The sequence below is a fragment of the Helicoverpa zea genome, chromosome 18 (genome assembly GCF_022581195.2).
Source record: "Helicoverpa zea isolate HzStark_Cry1AcR chromosome 18, ilHelZeax1.1, whole genome shotgun sequence".
NCBI lineage: Eukaryota > Metazoa > Arthropoda > Insecta > Lepidoptera > Noctuidae > Helicoverpa > Helicoverpa zea.
Genome location: NC_061469.1, coordinates 3069932 through 3094986, shown reverse-complemented (window position 1 = coordinate 3094986; position 25055 = coordinate 3069932). Strand labels below are relative to the sequence as shown.

General features: G+C 35.1%; 2 protein-coding genes across 2 annotated transcripts in view; both read right to left on the bottom strand.

Moving 5' to 3' along the window:
• Positions 1–25055, bottom strand: part of LOC124638651 (beta-1,4-N-acetylgalactosaminyltransferase bre-4) — a 202332-nt gene that overhangs the window by 136392 nt on the left and 40885 nt on the right. The window lies entirely within an intron of this gene.
• LOC124638655 lies at positions 22891–24931 on the bottom strand. Its single transcript, XM_047175648.1, has 3 exons — positions 24585–24931; positions 23859–24386; positions 22891–23487 (listed from the first exon to the last, which is right to left on the bottom strand). Exons 1-3 carry the CDS (start codon positions 24750–24752, stop codon positions 23485–23487), a joined length of 699 nt encoding a protein of 232 aa, XP_047031604.1. The 5' UTR covers positions 24753–24931; the 3' UTR covers positions 22891–23484.

The following is a 25055-nucleotide window of genomic DNA, read 5'->3' as shown; positions in this document are numbered from 1 at the left end:
GAATGCGTTCCTGACACCTATCAGTTAGTCACGACTAGTGATGGGCACAACATAACACTGAGTTCGTTACCGTTCCTTCAAAATGAACCGCCGCATTATTTTAAGATTATTTTCGTTTTAAATTGGCGGAATCATTTGTTTTATATTTTAGTTATTTAAGTGGAAACCAAAAAAAGGTAATATTCATATAATAAAATTGTTTTATTTATTCTTTGTTACAAGTACATTGAATTGAATGTGCGAACAGAATATTAATCAGACTCCGATTTGCTTGAGGAGGTGGTGTCTTCATCATCATCTTCGCCTACATGTATAATTATATTATTATCAATAACAGAATCAATCCTGATATCTCGGTCTAACAAAAGCCGGGTAATCAAATAAAAACAGATCGAAAACACTTGAAAAACGTGGTCTATGCGCACGAAACGACAACGGACGACTGTTTTAGCGTCACAAAATGGCGGCCCATAACGCCATTTGGGGTTACCATTTTTAATCTAAGTATAAAAATGCGGTTTGGTCATAGTTTTATTTTTATATTTCATAAACGTTATAATTAAGTCTTATAGTCCATTATTTTCCAATTCTTAAAAAGAAAATCAAAACGTATTATTTTATATTATAACTGTATAAGAACAGATTACGATACTTGCCTGTTATTTTTAGCACAGCACTACAAAATATAAACCGCTGACATAACCTTGTAATAGCGCAGTATAGATTTAGAAAAATATTGTTTACCAAGTTATTTGACACTCAGTTTGGCACAAAATTATAACATTCATTGATTATTGATATAATAATGTTGTTTTAATGCTCCTCAATTGTTAAAACGGTAAACAACCAGCAAAAATATTTTTATCGTAACTGCAACGCCATTGCAAAGTTACGTCGTCAGTTCAATCGCGACGTGTCAGGAACGCATTCTCTGAATGGCCGAACTATAATTGTTCCACTAAAGTCATCATTTTTGACATTATGTTCAAAAAATAATTTAGATGGCACCGTTTTAAATTTGGCCGAGAACTATTAATTTTCCTTTCATCAAGGTAATAATATAGTTGGATTTTGATGTGGCACGGCAAACTGACAAACACTATTGAAATGTCTATCGAAAAATTACACTTCGTGTTAAAATATGGTGAATTACGGAAAATACACAACTCCATCTGTTGAAATAATAATCCTCTATAAAGAATGTATTGTCATTTACCACCTCGCTCCTTTGACAAATTGATGGTGTATTTTATTTACCACAGATGGAGCTACTTTAACCTTGGCTAAACAAAATTTTCATATTTTTTTTTCTTCCGAAGTTACTCATAAAGGTGTGATTTTTTGTGTAAAGATTAATAATAGGCCGATCAACTAATATAAGTACAACATTCAAATGTACAGTTTTGACAAATAGATTGCGTGTCGTAATATTTTACATCTTGAATTCACAAAATTAATCATATCTTTTGATAGAGTGAATCGATTTCGATGAAACAAAAACTAAGTAATACCTTACGTAGAATTTTTGTATATAAGCATTGTCTGCATTTAATTCGTAGATTTTACATGAATCCCGAACAAACAAACAGATAAACAGACAAACAGACAAACAGACAAAAATGATGGAAATGGGTTCTGTTAGTTATCCTTTAACATGCTGGCTATTTTTTTTGTCAATTTCTTCAATGTACAAAAATTACTTTTCTACAGATTTATTATATGTATAGATTAGTCTAGATTAAGTGAACTCCTATGATTATTTTATTTTTTAAGATTTATTTACTGCCATTACAATGAGCTATTTGTATTTGTACATGTTGAACTATGTGTTTTAATAAATTTATTTTATTTTATTTCACACATGTTTCAGCTCTCAAATATTTTACCCGCATTCACGGGTTTCCAAAAAAATGCGTGGTTGTATACACACATTTTTTTCCTTGTCACAAGCGGGAACTTAATGAAGTCCTCTTAATAGTCTATTTGAGAGTTACAAATGAAATTATTTTCAAAATATGAACAATAGTCATAGACATAATACCTATATGTAGTGAAGTGATGGAGATCAAAGGTCAAACAAATAGTGCTTCTTCATTTCCAATTTTCTAAGATATTGATATTATATTTAAAAGTAGTGGTATATTTCGTAAAAATTAAAGACAAAAAAATATGAAAATACTGATACAATGATATGTACCGTTAGTTATTTTAAAATGCACTACCAATTAAGCTAGATATTACTTTTAATGTACTGACTTTCAGAATGTATAATTATTTGGTATCATAATATCATTACAGCTTTCAATTAACAGGAACAAAGCCATCAAAACCAAACTATTTAGTTAGACCCTTATTTTAATTACACCTTCGTTGCGAAACGATGGTACTAATTGTACTAAACTATTTCGAATACACACTTTTCGGTTACATTTTACGAAACTTGCTAATGAAAGAGGAACATGAATGTTTTACAAATTAAATGTTAACGACCTCTGTATATATTTAAAAGTAGAATTGGTTAATTAAAAGGCGAATTAATTTAGGCTTTATTTGAATTTTCATTGCTTGTCTATGGAATTAAGAACGTGTACCAAAAAGTTTGATAAAGAATTTTAAAGCAATAGGTTTTTTATTTAAATAAACCTAACCTGTTACGGCTGTTCCCAATTTCCTATCTATCTAATGATTTGCTTACAAAAGATAGATGCTTACATTAACTTTAAATTAATACGCCTGTTATATTAAACTTAACAAGTGATTAAAGCTTCAGCTACTCTCCCACATCGGAAGTAAATCCATAACAAACAAATCACACTGACCCTAAAACTTGCAAATCCTTTGCAAACAGAATAATAATCCCATTTCACGAGACGCTTATCCTAATCCCAAGCTATCAAGCACCAAATCATATTGACACGACAATACAGTTTTCGAACGAAACTATTCCACGCTCAACAGTTTCAAGTTTCGAACGCCGAGAGAAGTTGCCAGCTCAAATAACAGTTGTAGAGCCGTAGACTATAAACTGAATAATTTAGATAGCAACCTGCATTTTGTTTGCACAGTGCTAATTCTATGAAGATTAAGAATTGTTTGTTGCACTTTGGATATATTACATGATGGTTGTGTAACTGTTAATGAGATTAGCCTCAATAGGCATGATGACAAATTTTTAAATTCCTTTGTATGATGTAGGTATACGTCTATTTTATATGAAAAATTATTAATTTTAAGAAAATGCGAAGTTTTTTTATCAAATAATTGCATTTTTCTCTGTCCACTTTGAATCCGGCGCGAAAACGCTTGTCAGTGTCATGTCGTCACTTGTGACGTCACGACTGAAATTACAAGACGCAAGTAAACAACGCTCGTGCAATAATTAAGTTTTTTGTGTTATTAAATATGAATTCGAAAGTGCATAGGTGTTGTGGGGTCCCCCAGTGTAAGAACACATCCAAAACAACTCCTGATAAGTTATTTGTGTACGTTCCTCACAATAAAAAAATACGAAACAAGTGGCTTAAACTTGCAAGGCGAGATTCAAAAGCAATATTGCCCAGGGTACAACTTTATTTTTTTGTTTTATTTTTTGCGTTTCAGCTGTACGTAACTCACAGCGTCATCACCAAAGGATGGCCTGGAGGACCTAAAAGAAAAATCAATTTATAAATAAAGGGTAGAACCATGATAATAGATTTCATTAACATTTACACCTGATAACAAATACATTGTCAAAAGTAATTTTAAGGAATTATTTATAACTAAAATTGTTTTTAATTAAACTAATATTCTAACATAGAAGTTTTTTTAATTAAACTAATACACTTACATGGAAGTTTTTTTTAAATTAAACTAGTATACTTACATGGAACTTTTAACATTTCTAAATTCAGCTGAACAAAAATCTTTATTTGATGCGAAAAACTCTCCCAGCATTATGATATCAATTCTAGGCAAATTAGCGCTGTTTGCCTTGATAAATCCGGGCTCCATAACTCATGTTATAAACAATTAATTAATTAAAAACAAAGATTGCAGTGGAAGTTCACAATAACGAAATGTGACGTTCGCGCGCTTTCGCGCGAGTTGTTTTCAGAGATGACGTCACGAGCTCTGATTGGTGTTCAAGATATCATGGCGGATTGCCTTATTTCGTAATTTTATTTTATAAAAATACATATTAATCACATTATTAATAAAGAAAACAATGCGCGTTTTATATTCCAAGCTTCAAGTTTAATTTAATAAATATATTATTTTAATGATTTTTGATTACTGTCATCATGCCTATTGCTTCAGTGGGATTTGCGAAAACCCTTTCTTAAACTAACAAACGTTTATGAAGGCTGTTAGGAATTATGGTACTTACTTGTTATGTAGAGGAACATAAGACCGCTTAGTATTACACACAGTTACCATTATATTAACCATAAACAGTATACGAAAAATCTATTTTGAAAATGGAACTATTTACGTCACAAACATACGTCATCCGTGAACTATAGACAAGGTTTTCCCTCGTTTCCCCTTGTTACCGATTATAGTTCGGCCATTCAGAGAATGCGTTCCTGACACGTCGCGATTGAACTGACGACGTAACTTTGCAATGGCGTTGCAGTTACGATAAAATATTTTTGCTGGTTGTTTACCGTTTTAACAATTGAGGAGCATTAAAACAACATTATTATATCAATAATCAATGAATGTTATTACGTCGTCAGTTCAATCGCGACGTGTCAGGAACGCATTCTCTGAATGGCCGAACTATAACGGCTGTCACTCGCTTCGTCACTGGCTGATTGGATGGCAGAGCCAAATGACACGTCGGAATATAATTCGACCAATTAGCGTTCAGCATGTACAGAACCGTTTGCAGCACAGAATAAAAGAAAATTACTTTTTATAGTTCGGCCATTCAGAGAATGCGTTCCTGACACGTCGCGATTGAACTGACGACGTAACTTTGCAATGGCGTTGCAGTTACGATAAAAATATTTTTGCTGGTTGTTTACCGTTTTAACAATTGAGGAGCATTAAAACAACATTATTATATCAATAATCAATGAATGTTATTACGTCGTCAGTTCAATCGCGACGTGTCAGGAACGCATTCTCTGAATGGCCGAACTATAGTACTGCAGATAAGCATTAAAATATGAACGAGATTAAGTCCAAAAGTGTAGCTAAGCTGCTGCAAAGAGAACGGAGCAAAAAGGTTTTAATACGAACCAGATAAGGAGACCCAAGTGAAAAGGATTTATCCAACTTACGATTTAATTATGTAAGGCGGCGAAAGCTATTGGAACTGGAGTGTAATATACTTATCGCTTCATGAATTCTAGTTTCTTGGTCGTTGCAAAGTTACTACTTATATGTGTAGTTTTTAAAAAAAGTAATGTATGTATGTCTATCCAAAATATATAGACTTAGCTCATAATATGATAACGTAAAATGTCTTCGAATTTCAAATTTAATCTCGTTATAGAAATAGCCGCCAGAAAATGCTCACGGTGGATTAACTCCAAGCTTTATTGACTTAAAAACTTTTAACTGGATTTAAGCGAATCCGAGGTAAAATAGCAGTTATCTGACTAGACATTTCCCAACTATTGACCATAGAATAGTCTAGCCGAATGCAGATGAGTGGCAGTGATTTACAAGGACCGACTGCCTGTCTGCCTGTGACCTTCTCAGTCTACAGTCTAGTTATCTGGGCTACCAGATACCTACTACTTAATAAGACTGTTTGTCCGACTTTCTGACTTCTGACTGCCCGTAGTGACTGCCAAAGATGTTATGACAGCCGATTCCGAAATACGAAGAAACTTGTTGACATAGATGGTCACCCATCCACTAATCGACTGCACCAAGAGATACTTAACCTTATCAACCCGAAGTTGTTAATCACGAGCTCCTTCGGACAATAAATAAATATAGGGACACCTTTTCGCACACGGTCTGTTAGCTCGTATAGTAAGAATTAACTCCAAAGTTGACTTAAGATCTTTTAACAGGATCAATTTCGGAAAAATAGCAGTATTCGATATAAGTTTGTGAAGTTTGTGAAGCGATGACATTGGAGGAACTAAATCCTCAAAGTAATTGGTTTGCCGAAGAAATAGTTTCTGTATCTTTATCTTTTTTCTTTGGGGACATCTTTTTGTTGCTTATCGATTGGCTGTCCGTTGAAAGATATGGCTTTGTTATGTCTGGTATTTGCGGACTTTCTTATACGAAAGTAATTGTTATTACGTATATTGAAAACGTTATTTATTTTTGGTTTGGACGAACTGAAGTATACTTATACTTCTGTCACTATAGGTATGTTAATTAACTAAGTCCTCCACCGCGTTTGTCTGTTCGCTGTCTTAAAGCCTGGTGAACGGAATGCTAAGCGGTTTTTACTATAGCGAGATAAATTCATGAAAAGTTTGAGTACATAATTTATACCCGCAAAACTGGGGCGGGTCGCTACACCAATATAAAAATACTGAAAAATATCCGCAATATAGAAACCCAATCTAAATGCTCGCACAGAAAACGTATACAACATTCAGCCAGGAATTTATTGAAAGCCTTTATGCGTTTAATATTTAAAATTCAAATACATAGCAAACTCATATTTACTCTGGCTGTAACGCAACTGACCATTATGAGACCCGCTCCCTTTGAAGTTCACGTACTCTGGCAAATACTTGACTGAAACTCGCCACTGACATATAATAAAAAGCTTTCAATATTGTCACAGCGTTCACGAGGAGTTTACAAACCAATTTTGTTTGTCTATGGATTGTGCGCTTGTTATTTATATTTTACGCTGGCAACATTATAGATTAGATGTCATTGTGGTCGGTTTTATTGTGCAAATTGTTAAATATGGCTTTGTAACGCAGGAGCTATTAATATTGGTGATTAAAATCGATAAATTAACAAAACCTGGGTGTAAAGTTTAACCAAGTTGTAACAAAATAATATGAACTAAGTATAAAAATTAATAAGGAAGGAGGCATTTAATTATATTTTAAACCTAGCTGAATAAGAGCATTTTTTGAATACAACTATAAAAAACAGTTTCTGTCTAAGAAGTAAAACAATAAAAATAAAGTGAGTTTATTTAGGAAAAACGGGTAACCTCTATTCGGTTAGCCTTAAGACAGGATAACAAATAAGGGTCTTACATGCCGTCACGCTCGGCTAACAAATGCACACTGAAGAAAGCTTCGAGATAAAAAGATCAAATAGAGACGCATCGCATTTATCTGGTAATACGATTACCCAAATCGATTTTAAAACTCGATTTAGAACGCCACTAATCGATTTAAAAAAGGATTTCTGTCGCCATATCTAGAGTCGATGAAAAATAATAGCTATGGCTCTGTTTGAAATTCGAACTGCTATTCGAATAGGGTATTTTAGTCTAGATGAGAAAAAAATTAAAAGTGTATTACAATGATTGTTTAGAGGAAAAGCAATCGGGAAATGTTAGTTTCACTTCGTAAGGTACATAAATATATTTTTTATTGCAGTTTAAAGTTTTTAGGTTTTTTTATCTGTCTTTGAACACTACGAAATGTCGCCGCCATGCTAATGACGTCATTACGGTAGTAAACAACTTTTAACCAAGTGTTTCTCATATTTATATCCACTGGTACTTGAATCCATAATTTGTCTGGTGTTTTTACACTAGTGTTCTCACATTCAGAAACAACACACCAACGATACGGAGCATAATTACTCATTATTAAAATTTTCAATACATATCAAAATATGTATTACTGACAGCTGTAGTTTGTTTACTAACGTAATGACGTCATGACCAAAAACAATCATGGCGTCCGTTGTGTGCCGCGTTTTCGCGAAATACGCGCGAAATTTGAAATTATGATAAAACAATTAATTTATATTCGTACATAACGTGAGAAAAAAAAATATTTTTATTTTTTTAGAGATATATTAAGACTAAAGAATTTATTTAAGATATATTTCAAAAATGCATGTAATACCCTATTCTATTTGAAAATCGAAGTGAATAATAAGCGAATTAGATTAAAAGCGATTGGACTTACCAAGAAGATATCAATAACTATTTATTTTTTCTTTATGGAAATTAGAAAAGTTTTCAGTGAGCTACTAAATGAACTCTAATTATAATCACAGTTTTGGTAGTTTTTATATTCAAAGCACATATTATTTCTTCTTCCTATATATTTTTTCCTACCAATATAGTAGTAAAGATTACTACCAATGTTAACATTTCTCCAGGATAAAGTTATTAATTCACTGTTGTCATGTCAAATAACATTATATTGGATGGGAACAGAAAATCACGAGTACTCGATCGTTTAAATATTCATAGTTTATCGGATAAGAGCGGCTTACGCATTCTGCCTTTCCGCCGAAGTGTTAATTTATTAATGACTCGAAACACTGATAAAGATGGATTTATTGGTTATTATACACCATAGATTTATTGGTGCGTTTTGAGTAAGTATGTTTATACCTACTTTTTATTTGAAGGAAAATAATATACCTGAAAATTGAAACTGAAGAAACTGAACTTACCTGAAAAATGTTATTAAAAACTCTCTGTTAAAAACAATAAATACACCTACATACTTCAACATTTATATTTTTTTCATAAATTAATTTTGCCGTTTTAGGCCAGCAACTCCTATTACATACACAAATCCTATTACATTTCATACCAAGATTAAACATTGTGTGTTAAATAAATACCAGAATTCACACAAGCAAAATCTTATCAAGGCGCAATCTATTATCCCCTCACGCCCGCGGCAAACACAAATTATTACGAGCTCACAGTTGCTAAACCTACCCAAAATAAACAGATTATTGTACTTAGAATAATTTACGAATAATACACTCCAGACATATTGTTTATAATCCCATTCCTAAGTTAATGAGTACAGTTTTAGAAGAGCTTAGCTATGACAGTTGGGCGCCATCTTGGATTTAGGTACCCAATTGGACTAAACAGACTTATTCAGTAACTTTATATTGACGTGTTTTAATTTGAGAAGAAAATTATAACTAAGCGAGTGGTTTGAAGTACGCCTTAGGTTGTACGATATACCTACAGAGTGATTAGAGCAATAAAATTATAACGAACGTACAAACAAGCATTTGGTTACATACCAGGCCTTTTCTACGAGTCAATCAAGAAAATCAATCTTTGAGTTTCTTTTTTTGTGTTTAACGAGCGTCTGAGACTGAAAAAAATATATTTCAAGAATGGTTAATTTCAGAGTATGGCTGTTCACACAAAAATATTGCAAATGACCTTTTACAAGATCATGCGACATGCTAATATTTTATATTGACAGTCCGCACAATAAAACATATTTCAAATGACCTGTAGCTGTACAAGATTATGTGCCCTTACTTACAAGATTAATGGACACACTCAGAGACATTTTGAATGGTTACTTAAGCCGTTCCTTAGTGCAGAATTTCTATGAGAATCTGTCACTAAGGAGTGACTTAAGTAATCATTAAATGTTTTTGAGTGCGGGGGTATATTGCAGTTACGAATCACCCTACTCGTTTCCTTGGCCATTGTTAACCATATTATGTTAATCAGTCAGCGTACTAGATATTTCTTACAATTAACAGCTTCGTGCAGTACTAATAGGATAGAATTATACCCGAGCCGCTGAAACAATGTCCCATTCAGCCAAGATTAGAATACAATTAATGTAACAATGAATAAAACATCATTTTATCTATAGTGTCTCCATTTATTTGTTCATGCGATTGCGAGTAGGTTCTAATTTGTACTGGGACTCATTTACAAGCTAATCAAAGTTAGGCGTTAGAGTCAATATGGCAACCAATTTCCGTAATAAAAACATACTAACGTCCAAATTGATAACCACCTTTAATTTACCAGAAAAATAAATTGTATCCTAAAACTTCACCTTTTTTCGAATACCTAGAAACATAGGAACCAACTTACGATATTTTTTTTAACTGAAAATAGACAATCATTAATAATAAATAATAAATAATGTCGGGACACCTTTTCACACACGGTCGGTTAGCCCCATGGTAAGGTATTAATTAACTTGTGTTATGGGTGCTAACACAACTGATAAACTACATATAGCTACATATATACATATTTATAAATACATATTGTAACACCCAGACCACGGCCAACAAGCATGCTCATCACACAAATGTCGACCGAACCGGGAATCGAACCCGGGACCTCAGGTTCGGCAGTCCGGCATGATGACCATTGCGCCATCGAGGTCGTCTACATTGTGAACCTACAAAAAAAACCTGCTTTCGTTTCCAATTTATTTAATAAAAAAAGTGTTTCGAGCAGACATTTTGATAAATGATTACTTACGTAAAATTGTATGTAAGTTATTGAAAACACGACACATGTTTATTAACAGACACACATAGTGAATAATTATAACAGATAACAAGATTGGGCATATTGCGAACATACGCGTAGAAAACCCACTTTTAAAACCGCGTTTTTTGATATTTCAATTATACTAATTTGAAAGGAGTCGTTCTTTGAGAATACCTACGACACTGCAGACTAAACAGTTAGCCGACAGTTGATCCGATGGTTGGCAATTATATTTTTTTTAAAGAAAGCAATGTTTTCAGTCGGTGTGTTACCGGCTAAACACCTGATCTTTGTAATGTGCGTACTAGCATTCATCTCCATAATGATTTATGACCCAAAACAAACTATCGGCCGACTTATTTGCGGTGTGAGCTTTTAAAAATACTTCGACAACGACTAAAAGACTTATACCACCTATAAAGCTTACTGCACACGTTAGGAACAGTTACAAATAGCCAGTTCCAAGGAACATGGCGCTTTTAACATCGCACACGGCGATATGTTACTGAAAACGGTTTAGCGAGTCGCTGCATTCGAATACTATAATAATTGCGCATTTCGACGTACGAATCGATGCTGTGTCGAGTTATAAATCGTCTTTTAGATGGGGAGGAATGAAAGGAGCATTTGTTGGGGATAAATCTTATGAAATGCAGCTAGGTAAGGTTGTTGCAAGGTCTCGTTTCGGTTGGTGAGCTACGATACTGCAGATAATCTTAAGTATATAAAGCTATGGATGCTCGAAGCTTAAGCTAAAGGACGACCTCAACATTCCATCTTTTTGTTGTTTTGCTTTTGGCATACAGAATTTGACATTACTTGTGCGAGTCCTGTGACAAAATTCAGCAAATCAGTTGGAATATTAGGAACGGACATATTCCATAATTACCTAGGTACATACTGTGTCAATGTTCGTATTGCCGTCACACTATGCAAAACCCTCGCCTATCGCTGAAAAGCTTGCTTTTGACAACCCCTATCAAATGTCACAGATAATCTAATGACAACCATACGACTAATTGACTGTTTGACGATGCTTCTCTGCTGCACCGATAAGTAATAATCTGTCGATTTTAATAATAGATTCCAATTTCAATAGACTTATGAGTTGCACCATTTAACTATAAGTAACGATAACCAAATCATAACCAGCCGTGGCATTGCCGCCCACTGATCAGCCAGATGATTTGACAACTGAAAATGTTCGGTTATCATAGTTGAATGGTGCAAGCCTCTGTAATTATAAGTGTAGGATTACTGTACATATTCTGTCGCATGTCACATAACCGATAGCTGCGTATCTATACGCCCATATTAACATCCGTACTCTCTGATAACTAGCTTGATGCGATTATGATTGACGCCTGTTTCTATTGTTCTGTTTCTGAACGTGGTTTCAGCTCAAAGACGCTTCAATGAATGGCAGTTGTTGATGACGTGTTGTTATGTTGGTAGCATGTTGACGTGAGGTTGGCAACATTTTGGTTTAGACAGGGCTCGTTTTTAATAACTTTTTTTATGGGATTCCAAAATTAATATTCTCTAATGTAAGTCAGCATTTATATTTGTCTTTCGTTGCTGTCTATATCATAACGTAGGTACGTAGTAATATACGTGTGTAATTCCATTAAATTGTGGTATATAAACCTTAACAAGTTACTACGCTAAATCATGTTATATTAATAACATTTAACATGATAACAGGTAGTTACATAATATGTAATTATCATGCCAACTCCTTTGTACAACATTCTCAAACGCAGAGCGCCCTCGGGGAAATTAATACTACAACGCAAACAAACCATTGTAAATCACCCCCACCCAACTCATATCAACATGTCCGAATAATCGAATAAATTACGCATAAACTAATCGCATAATCAGAAAATATCGATAATCGTTTATCCAGACGAGAATACACGCCTTAATCCCCGCAACTCAAAGCAAAGGTAACTATTTTAGGCCTTAAGGGATCCCCGAAGTAATTAATCTTCATCATGTACGGATCCCTCTGGATAGTTGGGGATTGGTAAGTGCGAGGATACACGAATGATATCGTGCGACGGACGGTGGCATGCCGATAAAGGGAACCAGAGGTCACTCGCATATTTCACTCTTTGGTATCCATAGACATGCAAGCTTTTACAAACAAACCTTAATCTCTGACAGTCGTAACTCATAGAGTAATTTACGATATGTAAATAAAGTTATTAAAAAAACAGTAACAGCGCTAATGTGAAAATAATGTTATCCACCCATTTAGTCATAAAAATAGTGTGCTAATAACTTGATAAGAATTATTTATAAAATTAATACTATTGAAGCGATTTAATTTGACCTAGCACGCAAACACGCTATTTCAATAAAGACATCGATTTATCTGTTTTTTTTTTTTTTTAATGCATTTCTTAGCTAGAAATGATGAACTATGCTCATATTTTATTTATCTACTCAAATGCCTTACTTAAGATGACGTCAAAAAACACTATTTCTAATATTTTAAACCTCATTATTGGCCTCTAAAGAGATAAAGTAGGTTTGTTAGCCAGGATTTATTTAATTTATTTCACTGGCAACTAACATTTCGTCCGAGTGCCACTTAGCAGACGTCGACAGTCTCTTCAGTTCCGAGCACTTGTAATCCTTTAGTGAACACGGCGCGAATGTCGGGATGTCAGAAGATCGATGACAGCTCGTTTTGACAGCTGTCAATTAGAATAATGGCGGGAACAGTTTGCTGTAAATAATAGATCGACTGTGTGACAATATCACAATAATAATAGAGTAATATTGTGAAGACGGGAATTCGGTCACAACATATTATTTTGAGTTATTATTGTAACATGGATTGAATTGACATGTCTGGTTAGGTTGACCTTTGTCAAAATTATATTGACAGTGCCTGACGATGATATCAGTTTAAAATAGACATCTAAAATTATTTCATACGTTTCAAACTAAACTAAGCACACTTCGAAACTTTTTTATTTACTACTTAAATAACATTTATTACATATTTAATAAGTATAAAAAACATAACTTTATCCGCCAGCCTGCGACACGAATTACTTTTTTTAATTAAATTATCATGACGTCGGCCTAACTTTGTTAATTTATCTGCTAAACTCGAGAAATAAACTCACTGCCATTGGAACTTTTGAGAAACAAATTCATAATTAAAGTTTTAATTACGAGTTAGCAGACTCTGGGTACTTAGGCGACAAGTGTTCAGGCCTGACATGTTTTGTTAGAAGTTAAGGTACCATAGATTTACAAGTACTCATAGAATATTCAGGATACTTTTCCTAGGAAACCAGGCTTTATGAGTACCAAATTTTTTTCTATGATACCGCTTGCGTGGTATGATGTCTCCTTATTCACGAACATACCTGTAACAATTACAATAAATTTTGTAAATAGAATGATTACATGGTGGCGCAAAATAAATACCATAATAAGCTACAGCTTTTAAACTCAGATCAGACCTGAGTAGTCAAGAAATCCAAAATACACATCAATAGGACATGAATCTCGTTAAAACAAATCATCCGGCTGTATTACGTTAGTACTATTAACTAAATAGAACTTAACCATTTTATACTACTTTACAGGATTACGTACGTTTAAGTACGAGAGCGGGAGTTTTTTGAGGGCTGAAATTCCGAGAAAAACAGTCTCAAAGTAGCACCCTCACCTGCGTATTTAACTTTGACCTCTTCTAAATATAGAAAGTCGTAACATGTAGCTATAAGTGAATTTAGGAGCGTCGTAACTAAGTTATGACTCCTGAAATTGATGCTAACTAACTTTCGACGCAGTCCCAGTATATCGGCTAAGTTTAAGGACTGTAGGACATCGGACATGATCCAATTAAGTCGAACGGCGACTAGGTTAGCAAACTTCTTTATTACATACTACCTAAATTGGAACGATCTGCTGGAGTTTAACTATATTAAGTCACTGGTTCCCGCTAGTGGTTCACTGGCGTCCTGTGGAAATTTGTCTGCGTACCCCGATAAAAGGAGGCTGTAGCCTTCCTTGATAAATGGGCTTTCTACAACTGAAATAATTGAATAGTTCGAGATAAGCGCGTTAAAACAAAACAACTCTTCAGTCTTATAGTATTACATATTATGAAGTAAAGATACATAATCTAGACATAAGTGTAAGCTAAAAGTTTGTTACTTAAATATTCGATTCGATTACGGGTCGAGCACGTCGCACGCACCAATGTAGCAAGAGTACCTATCTTGGTCATCAATGGCTAAGGTAGAAGGAAAACATCGTTCAGAAATCCTGAACTTAACGAGTCTAAAATCACTACCTACAAAGCTACATTACCGCTCGCGTCGTGTGTCCTTTTCGGTATGAGAAGAGGCTTGTGTCAAGCATTGAGACAATAAAAATGCTGAATTAAGTACGAATTGACACTTACATTCATACAAACAGTTGCTATGCAATATGTCTTTGATTGACAGTGGTGCATTAAAAGCAGTATTGTTACGTGTTATGATTGATTGCAACCGATGCAAGGCTACACGTGCTGTGCACCGTATTGTCTGAACTGTATCATGGTAGCTCATATTATTTCATGTTATTACATAAATGAATCGTCTCAGTTTTCTTTAGATTTTAATGCTTCCAACTTGCAGTCTTTGTGGCCTAGTGGTTTAACCATCTCTCATGTATAATCATCGGCAAGGATATTGACCTTCACCTGCGCAGAAGCGATTTATTGGTTTATTGCCATAAGTGTACAGTGCGTAAAGCTATCCCCACTCTTCCGCCGAGAGCTCATTATCCGTGCCGATAACTATACGCGAGTTTGTGAAAAGTCTGACAACAATTGCTTGAAATCGCCAATCCGTCTTGAGCAAGTAGGGCGATTATCACTCATTCGTTCTCTGTAGATATGATAATGCTCGACAAATCAATATTCCATTTAAATCGCTTCAGCGGTTAAAGAGTTGAAGGTAAGTTACGTTTGCATTTATTAGTAAGGACAAACGGAAATATAACCTTCGCCTGAAGTTAACAGTCAAGCTATTGCCACTTTCTATTCTCTTTTCACACTTGTTTGTTTCTTGATAATAATAAATGTGTTAATGCCTTTTATATATTAAAAGTTGCATATAAAAGAAGTTTTATTTCAATTGAATTGAAACAGTTAAATAAATAAAGTTGTGACGTAGTTGTAGCTGCCATCTGTGGAAAGTCATGAATTGTTTTCTGATTATTTTCCTTTCAATGATAGTTAATATATATTAAATACTCTATTGAGAAGTTTGAATGTGTTTTCGAAGTAAACTTATTGATAACTATGTAAATAATTCACTATTTATTACTCAGTTACGTAGGTACCTGTCTTTATGCGGGACGTTACTAGTTGCTAGGTAATTTGCCTGGCCTAGATTAAAATGCTAGAAAGTTCTTATCAAGTTCACTTTAATAGTGTTAATGCTATGCGTATTTGGTAAGTGCTCATTTTCCGATAGGAGACAAAAAACCCGTATTGCTATTACTAAAGAAATAGATAACATAGAATTACTTCCAAAGTATATGTAACATATCAAGTATGCTCCTGAAATTATCAGTAAAAACTCTGCAAATAAAGAAAACTGTTCACAAACAAGTAACTTAAATAAGGTTAGTCATGTATTGTCATTTTTCAAGCCTGCAAATGTTTCAAGGACTATTGTACTTGTAATTGGGGATAACAAAAACATTCGGCTATATTTAAAATTATCTCCTACATTTCCGGATCAACAATATTTTTTTTTTTTCAGAATTCCCCTATTTACTTATGCACGTTCTTGTAAATGATAATGATGAAGACCGGTGACTTCACAATAAACATACATTTTGTTAAGATAGTGCTTATCAGTAACTATTATGGACTTAAACTGAAACACTTCAAGTAGTTCAGATTACTTTTATCGCAAAGATTTTTACAAGCATGCGACGTATGGTTCACAGAAGAATTGAAACCACGTATACAAATTATTTGTATACCTTGAGCAATGAAAAACATAGTGGGTATATCTGTACTCTATCTGTACTGTATTATATAGCCTATAACAACCTAAACTTTTTTTAAATGCGTGAAAGAACGAACTAGGCATCCCGGGCAAAGTAAAAAGTTCCAACGGTACTTGGTCGTATTTATATTAGTATAGGATATTATTTCCTAAACAAATAAACGTTAACGTACATTTTTAGCACTTACACATAAAATACGAGGTAATTAGCAAAGAGTGCGGTCTACGGAAACTCATTAGTTACTCCCAGCGTAATCTATGGTCCTGGCTGTGAAAAATATACGGGACTCACTCCAAAACAAAAGAAGGAATGGAACTTAAGAGGGTTTAAAAAAGGAACCATTGTGTTTTATTTTTCTGCTACGTATTTATATTTGTGGAGTGAAAAAGTGGAAACAAACTGGTTGGAAAGAATTTTCATCAAGCATTTGGAATGTGTTTACAATGAAGAAAACTGTTCAGGGCGTGTATGTTACTCGTTAGATGAGCCAGAGAGAAGAGTATGGAAGAAGAAAACATACTGTGCCGACCCCAAATAAAATTGGAATAAGGGCTGGAGAATGATTATCGTTTTTATACTTAGTATTTACCCGATTGTTTGAAGTGTGTCTTACGACGGTTATGTCATAAAACTATCCTTCGAAAAAATCTTGTCTTCTTCGGAATCTTTAATCTTTACTACTTCGAAAAAGGAAGTCTTAAGCATTTGTGCTTTTAAACAAGGTTTTTCTGAACCCCAAAAAGGGAAAAGGCTGTATTAATTACGCAATAAACAAGCTGGAACGAATAACGTGTAAAATCATTTAACATGGCCGCTAACATGTCACAATTGCAATGAACACAACGCGACACGCTAGCGCAGTATGCTGTTGATTTGGTAATCTGTCGAAAATGTACGCTTACACGTGGAAAAAATGACATTTCGGTAACGGTGACTAATTAAATCTTGTAGCTAGGTAGTTATTTGAGAAACTCATGGGTTTTTCTTTCGGGTTTTCCGAGTATTTCTCGGTCTAACTAAACGTCGGTAGAACTTTTTCACCCGAAACGTTGGTATGTGTGATTTTGATGCTCTTAAACGCTCAGTCTTTTGAACGCATTTTGATGAAACTTTTTAATTTTATAATGTAGGTATGCGCGCCCCGCGCCCCGCGCCCGCGCACCCCGCGCCGCTCGCGTCCTCGCCCGCCGCTGCCGGTGCCGCCGCGCGCAGTATTAGACCGCAGTGGAATTTTTATAAAGCCGATTATCAGTCGTTATATACAATGTTAATTTCTGTTGATTGGAGTACACTGTATGAGACACATGACTTGGATGAGATTTTAAATATCTTTTATGACAAACTTAGTCATACTTTGGACCTGTGTGTACCCAGGAAGGCGTCTATCCGGGGAAACTCGCGTTACGTGTATCCCGAATGGTACACAGGGGAAATAATTCGAGATATTAAAATTAAAGCATATTTACACAAAAAATTTAAAAAATCAAAACTTGATTGCGATTATAAAGAATACGCTAAGATTAGGGCACAAATTAAAAAATCAATAGAAATAGCATACAGAGATCACAAACATAAAATTCAAAATCAATTCGCGAAAGATCCAAAAGCGTTCTGGCAATATATTAGGTCCAAAAAAAGCCGAGTTAATCGCCAAAATATAATGAAAAATGGTGAAGATTTGACAGATGACCAGTGTGCTGGAGAATTTGCCGACTTTTTTAAGTCGGTATATAACCAGGTACCACCAACACTAGATGCACAGGCGGCGGCGGCGGAAGCCGGTGTTACCAGTGCACGGGTACATTTAAACAACTTAACCCTGAATGATGTTCAAATAGCGCTGCAGAATCTCAAGCCAAAACGCTCATCTGGTCCGGACGGTATACCACCTTTTCTGTTCAGGGACTGTGCCAGGGTTTTAGCGGGTCCCCTGCATTACATTTACAATACCTGTTTACAACAGTCCACATTCCCAGAACGATGGAAGATCTCACGCGTCGTTCCAGTACCTAAGGGTAAGTCAGGTCCAGATGTCAGCGGTTACAGACCAGTGGCAGTGCTGTCGACACCGGCTAAAGTTTTTGAGTCCGCCATTCAAAGTTCTATACAGGGGCAGGTCCGAGCACAACTATCGGACGCTCAGCATGGCTTTCGGCCGGGGCGCAGCACTTCCACCAACCTGCTTAACTTCATGGCGCAGGTTATACCGGCAGTCGACGCGGGGGTCCAGGTAGATGCGGCGTATTTTGATTTCCAAAAGGCTTTCGACACCGTGGACAATGATGTTTTATTGAGGAAGCTGGCTGATATTGGCTGTACACCACATCTGTTGCAGTTCTTTGTCAGCTACATGAAAGACCGTCAACAGTATGTTGACTATAATGGGTTTGAGTCAGAGCCATACTACACAAGGTCTGGAGTAAGCCAAGGCAGCAACTTGGGGCCTCTTGAATTTATCATCATGATAAACAGCTTGCCGGAAGTCGTCAGACATGCTACATGTTTATTGTTCGCGGATGACCTCAAGTTGCTGCTCGAGGTAAGGGACGAGTCGGACTGTACGCGACTCCAGGATGACATTGACAGAGTGGTGAAGTGGAGTCATGACAATAAACTATACTTCAATGTATCCAAATGCTCGGTAATATCCTTTACGCGTTCGCGAAGCCCTGTCTGCTATGAGTACAAAGCAGAGGCAACACCCATGACGCGAGTGACACAGGTGCGTGATCTGGGGGTTCATCTCACTCCAGAGCTCACGTTTCGCGAGCATATTATTAAGATATGCAAGAAGGCGTACAGAAACCTAGGCTTTGTACTTAGGCAGTCGCAGGGCTTTACGAATATAACAACAGTAAGGGTATTATACGACGCACTCGTTAGGAGTCACTTGGAGTATGGTGGTGTCATATGGGCTCCACACGAAGCCAAGTACTCTGTCATGCTGGAGCGCGTGCAGAACAAGTTCACGCGCCACTTGTACTGGAGACTGTACGGGGTGTATCCGCTGTACCCGCTTATGTACCCCACATTGTTCGTGCTGGGTATGGTCGGGTACAACCAGTTACAGGTGCGGCGAGAATTTGCCCTTATATTATATATTATTAAATTACTCCGTGGCAAGGAACACAATCCCGGCGTACTACGGTGCTTGTGTCTCTGTGTGCCGGACCGCTACGTGGAGAGACGACGGCGCCCGCCACTGCTGTCAGTGCCGACCGCCAGGACCAACCTACTGGCCAAAACGCCTCTCACGCGAGCGATCCGTACTATAAACGAAATCCAGAACAATATAGACATTTTCTCGTGTCAGTTCAGTGAACTCGCAAGGATGATTTTGTTTATATTATGTTATAAACTAGATTAGCATTATAGGACATACTTTTGTTATTATTGTTTTATTTTATTGTATTGTTATATTCTATTTCACTTTAAATTTATTTTGTGTAAATATCTTGTGTTTTGTTGTTTGTTTTTTTATTTTACTTTTGTAAGTAGTTAGTATTTTAAATAAGTGCCTCCCTAACGCATTGGATGTACCTGTCTGTAATGTTAGTGGTAAGGTTGAGAAATAAATAAATAAATAAAATAAATAAATAAATGTTAATTATAGTTCGGCCATTCAGAGAATGCGTTCCTGACACGTCGCGATTGAACTGACGACGTAACTTTGCAATGGCGTTGCAGTTACGATAAAAATATTTTTGCTGGTTGTTTACCGTTTTAACAATTGAGGAGCATTAAAACAACATTATTATATCAATAATCAATGAATGTTATAATTTTGTGCCAAACTGAGTGTCAAATAACTTGGTAAACAATATTTTTCTAAATCTATACTGCGCTATTACAAGGTTATGTCAGTGTTATTTGCCGTGTTTTGTGTCATGATGGGTGTGATTAAACTTGATTAAAATAACTTCCACTTGATGTTAAAACTTTTATTTTATATTCCACATGCTTATTGCTTTGACCATAAATTGACAGCTGCTAGTGCTGTGTTCAAGATGAACGATAATGAATGACGGGACTAGTGACGTCCCTCAACATCCCCCCTTTTATACTTAATGAGCTAAGTAACATCTCCATTTTGTCTAATCAACATCTTCATACTCACAGTAATCTTGAAATTTAGGCGGTTTTCTTATACTACGACCACTGCGAGTAACATAGGTATTAGAATCTAAATTAGTTATAGACAAGCTTCCTTGTGGACAAGCCTCTCTATCATCATTCTCTCTCGAGATTTCTTTCAATGTATTTTCAGAGAAGCTTCTCTGAAAGGAAGCAAGAGATAAATCACTATTACAATCATTTGAATGCTCTTGTGTGTCTGTGCCTGAAATTTCAAGTAAAATATTCTGATTTTCTCTTTCTTCAGTATTTATAATATCATGATTATCTAGAGTGGTTCCACCTTCTTGAGTCAAGCTCTCTTGAAACAACATTGAAAGTTCAGGCACATCTTCAAAATATGAGTAAGTATGATTATGACAGTTGTTGTTATTATCTAAAGGCTTATAACTAACACTCATTTTAGGTTGAGGCCGATTTGTAAGGTACTTTCTATTCCTTCTATATGTTTTACCATATTCATCCCCCACCAAATATGAGCGTGGCTCTTCACACTTATTAATAATTTTACCTGGTGACCAATTTGAGTCAAGAGATTTTTTAAAATATACATGTTGCCCTGGACTTAGTTCTGCTAAAGGCTTAGCATGTTTATCATAATTCTTTTTAACATTTTCAATATGACTGTAGTATTTGTCATCAACATTAAATATTTTAGGTACAAGCTTATTTTTGGACACTGGTAGCAATGATCTTAAATTTCTTGAATACAGCAACTGGGCAGGAGATGGCATATGAAGTTTCGGTGTGTTGCGGTAATTCAACAAACCTAAGTATGGATCTGATCCATCTTCTGTACATTTTTTCATTATGTTTTTGAATATCTTAACTGCACTTTCACTTTGACCATTAGATTGAGAATGTTTGGGACTCGTTTTAATATGATTAAAATTATACTTTTCCGCAAAGTTTTTAAATTCACCTGATGTAAATTGTGTACCACAGTCTGTAACCACCAAAGCTGGAATGCCATGTCTTGCAAAGACAGACTTACAGTTAAGAATTACACAGGCAGTGGACAATTGTTCAAGCTTACATACTTCTATATACTTAGAGTAATAGTCTATAAATATCAAAAAATCTTTTCCTTTAAATGTACATATATCCATGCCTATTTTGTGCCATGGCAGAGTTTCAACAGAGTGATTGACTAAAGGTTCTTTTTGCAAATTAGGTTTATACTTAGCACAAGGTTCACAGCTGGATACATAACTTTCTAAATCTTTATTAATTTCAGGCCAAAATACACATGATCTAGCTCTTATCTTACAGGTGCTCACACCGACATGTCCATCATGAATTATTTTCAAAATTTCACTTTTCATAGAGTCAGGGATAACAATCAAATTACTTTTTAAAATTATACCATCTAATAGGCCTAATTCATCCCTAAATGTCATAAAGATTCTAGTCTTTTTATCCAAATTATTCAAATTATTAGGCCACCCATTTTTTAAATAGTTTTTTATTTGTTTTAATGTAGGATCCATCTCTGTAGCCTTTTGTATTTTAATTAACTGTTTACTTGATATGGGTAAGCAATCTCTCTGCAATTTAACATGACAGACAATGTTCTGTCTTAATTGTGTAAATTTATTTTCAATAGTTGGTGGACAACTGCGTGACAAGGTATCTGCAATATACAAATGTTTACCAGGCTTATATACTACCTCTAAATTATAACCTTGAACAGACAACATCATTCTCTGTAGTCGAGCAGGGACTTTATGTAATGGTTTCTTAAATAATGTTTCTAGTGGCTTATGATCTGATTCTACATGAACTTTACGACCATACACATATTGATGCATTTTATAACATCCATATACAATTGCTAACATTTCTTTTTCTAATTGACAATAATTTTGTTCAGTTACAGTTAAGGCACGAGACCCAAATGCAATTGGTCTATCTTGCTGTAGTATTACAGCACCTAGAGCAGTTGATGAACTGTCAACTGATAATACTATATCTTTATTTGTGTCAAAGTAGGCTAAACATGGGCTACTACACAAAGCCTTTTTTAGTGACATCACTGATTGATCTTGATTGCTATCCCAGTAAAACACTGTATCCTTCTTCAATAAAACTCTCAAAGGTTCAATTAATTTTGAATAATTGGGTATAAATCGTGACAAATAATTACACATGCCAAGAAATCTTTCCAAATCTTTCCTGCACCTCGGCCGTTCCATATTCATAACTGCCTGAACTTTATCAGGATCAGGAGAAATGCCTCTTGCCGTGAAAATATGACCTACAAAAAGTAATTTTGATACAAAAACTTACATTTATTTTCATTAAATTTTATACCATTTGTTGACGCAATCTCTAAAACTTTCTGTAATCTATCTTTTAGTTGTTTAACTGAATCAGCATAGACACACAAATCGTCTAAATATGGTATTACTCCTTCAACATTTTCAAACATCTGACTAATTACTCTGCTAAATTCCTCTGGTGCACAGCTAACACCAAATGGCAGTCTCCTGAACCTGTAGCGCCCAAAAGGTGTAATGAATGTGCATAAATCAGAGCTTTCATCATCAAGTTTCAACATCCAGAAACCATTTGAAGCATCAAGCAGTGCAAATACTTTAGCATTTTGCATTTTACTTTTAATCTCATCTATAGTCGGTAACTGGTATTTTGGCTGTAATATAAATTTATTTAATGCTCTTGGATCTATGCATATTCTCAACTTACCATTGGGTTTTCTTACCAGGACTAGATTGTTTACCCATTGAGTGGGTTTATTTACTTTCTCAATAACTCCCATTGATTCCATTTTTGTTAGTTCCTCTCTCAATTCAGGCAATAATGAAAAGGGAACCCGACGTGCAGCTTGAGCAACAGGTACAGCATTTTCCTTTAGTTGTATTTTCACCAAGCCAGGTAAGCAACCAAGACCACCATCAAATAGTTCACTGAAATTGGATTTTAAACTTGTAATTAATTTGTTGATCTCAGTATCATTGCATGTTACATTGTGTACTTTAACTAGGTTAGTATTAGGTTTCACAAAATTATATTCTAAACATGTCTTACATCCTATCAAAGTAGGCACAGAACCATCAATAACAATGAATTTTACTCTATATTTTAACTGATTTGGATGCTGTATTTCTAATGTACATGTACCACATACTGAAACACTTTTACCATCAAGCTGTATGACATTCTTGTTACAAGGTTCAAAATCACTCTTGTTAAGGCCTAGTTTTTTACACACATTAGTACCTATAATATTGCATGCTGCCCCAGTGTCAAATTTCATAGGTATCATTTGGTTTCTTACCATGAAATCCTGTGTTATTTCATTACCGAGCATTGCCACACCAATGAAGAAGTCCTCATTGTTGTCATCCACTCCTTCTTCCACAACATTCACATGCTGTTGTTTAGTAGTTTGACGTTGCCCCCTATTGCGACATTTGTTGCTGAAGTGGTTAGATTTCTCGCACTTGAAACACTTTTTTCCATAAGCGGGACAGTTGTTCATTTCGTGTGTTTGGCCACATCTTGTGCAGTTATTTATTTTCTTTGTATATAATTTATCCTTTTTCCGTGAGGTCGAGAACAGTACCTCAGTTTCTGTTTCCACTGGCTCCTCCGATCCACCCATCTTCTCTACATACTTTCTTGATGCATCAGCACTAAGAAGAAATTTCATTATATATTCTAGAGTAAGCCTCTTATCGTCTTCCGCCATTAATTTTGTTTTTAAATTATTAAATCTTTTGTCTAACCCTGCTATGATTTTGCTGACTGTTATTCCTTCAGTTAAGTTTTCAAATTCGCAGTCCTTTCCTAAGTTTATAAGTTTCTGAAAATAATCTTCAAGTGTTGAATTTCCTTGCGTAGTTGTAAAAAATTCGTTTCGTATAATTATCAATGATTTTCTCGGAGCAAAGTATTCAGAAAATTTTTTAATGACTTCTTCCAAAGTTTCGTTTTCATTTTCTCCAAAAGTGTTATAAATTTCAATGCCTTTCAGCCCTATATAGTTAAGTAGAATATTTACCAATCTTTTTGGGTTTTCTTTTTCCATTCCGTGTGCCGTCAGATATATTTTCAATCGCTGCACCCACACCTGAAAATTCTTTGACAGGTTTCCCACAAAACACATTTCGGGAAGCGGCGGCATTCCACCCCACGCTGACACCATGTTATTTGCCGTGTTTTGTGTCATGATGGGTGTGATTAAACTTGATTAAAATAACTTCCACTTGATGTTAAAACTTTTATTTTATATTCCACATGCTTATTGCTTTGACCATAAATTGACAGCTGCTAGTGCTGTGTTCAAGATGAACGATAATGAATGACGGGACTAGTGACGTCCCTCAACAGTCAGCGGTTTATATTTTGTAGTGCTGTGCTAAAAATAACAGGCAAGTATCGTAATCTGTTCTTATACAGTTATAATATAAAATAATACGTTTTGATTTTCTTTTTAAGAATTGGAAAATAATGGACTATAAGACTTAATTAT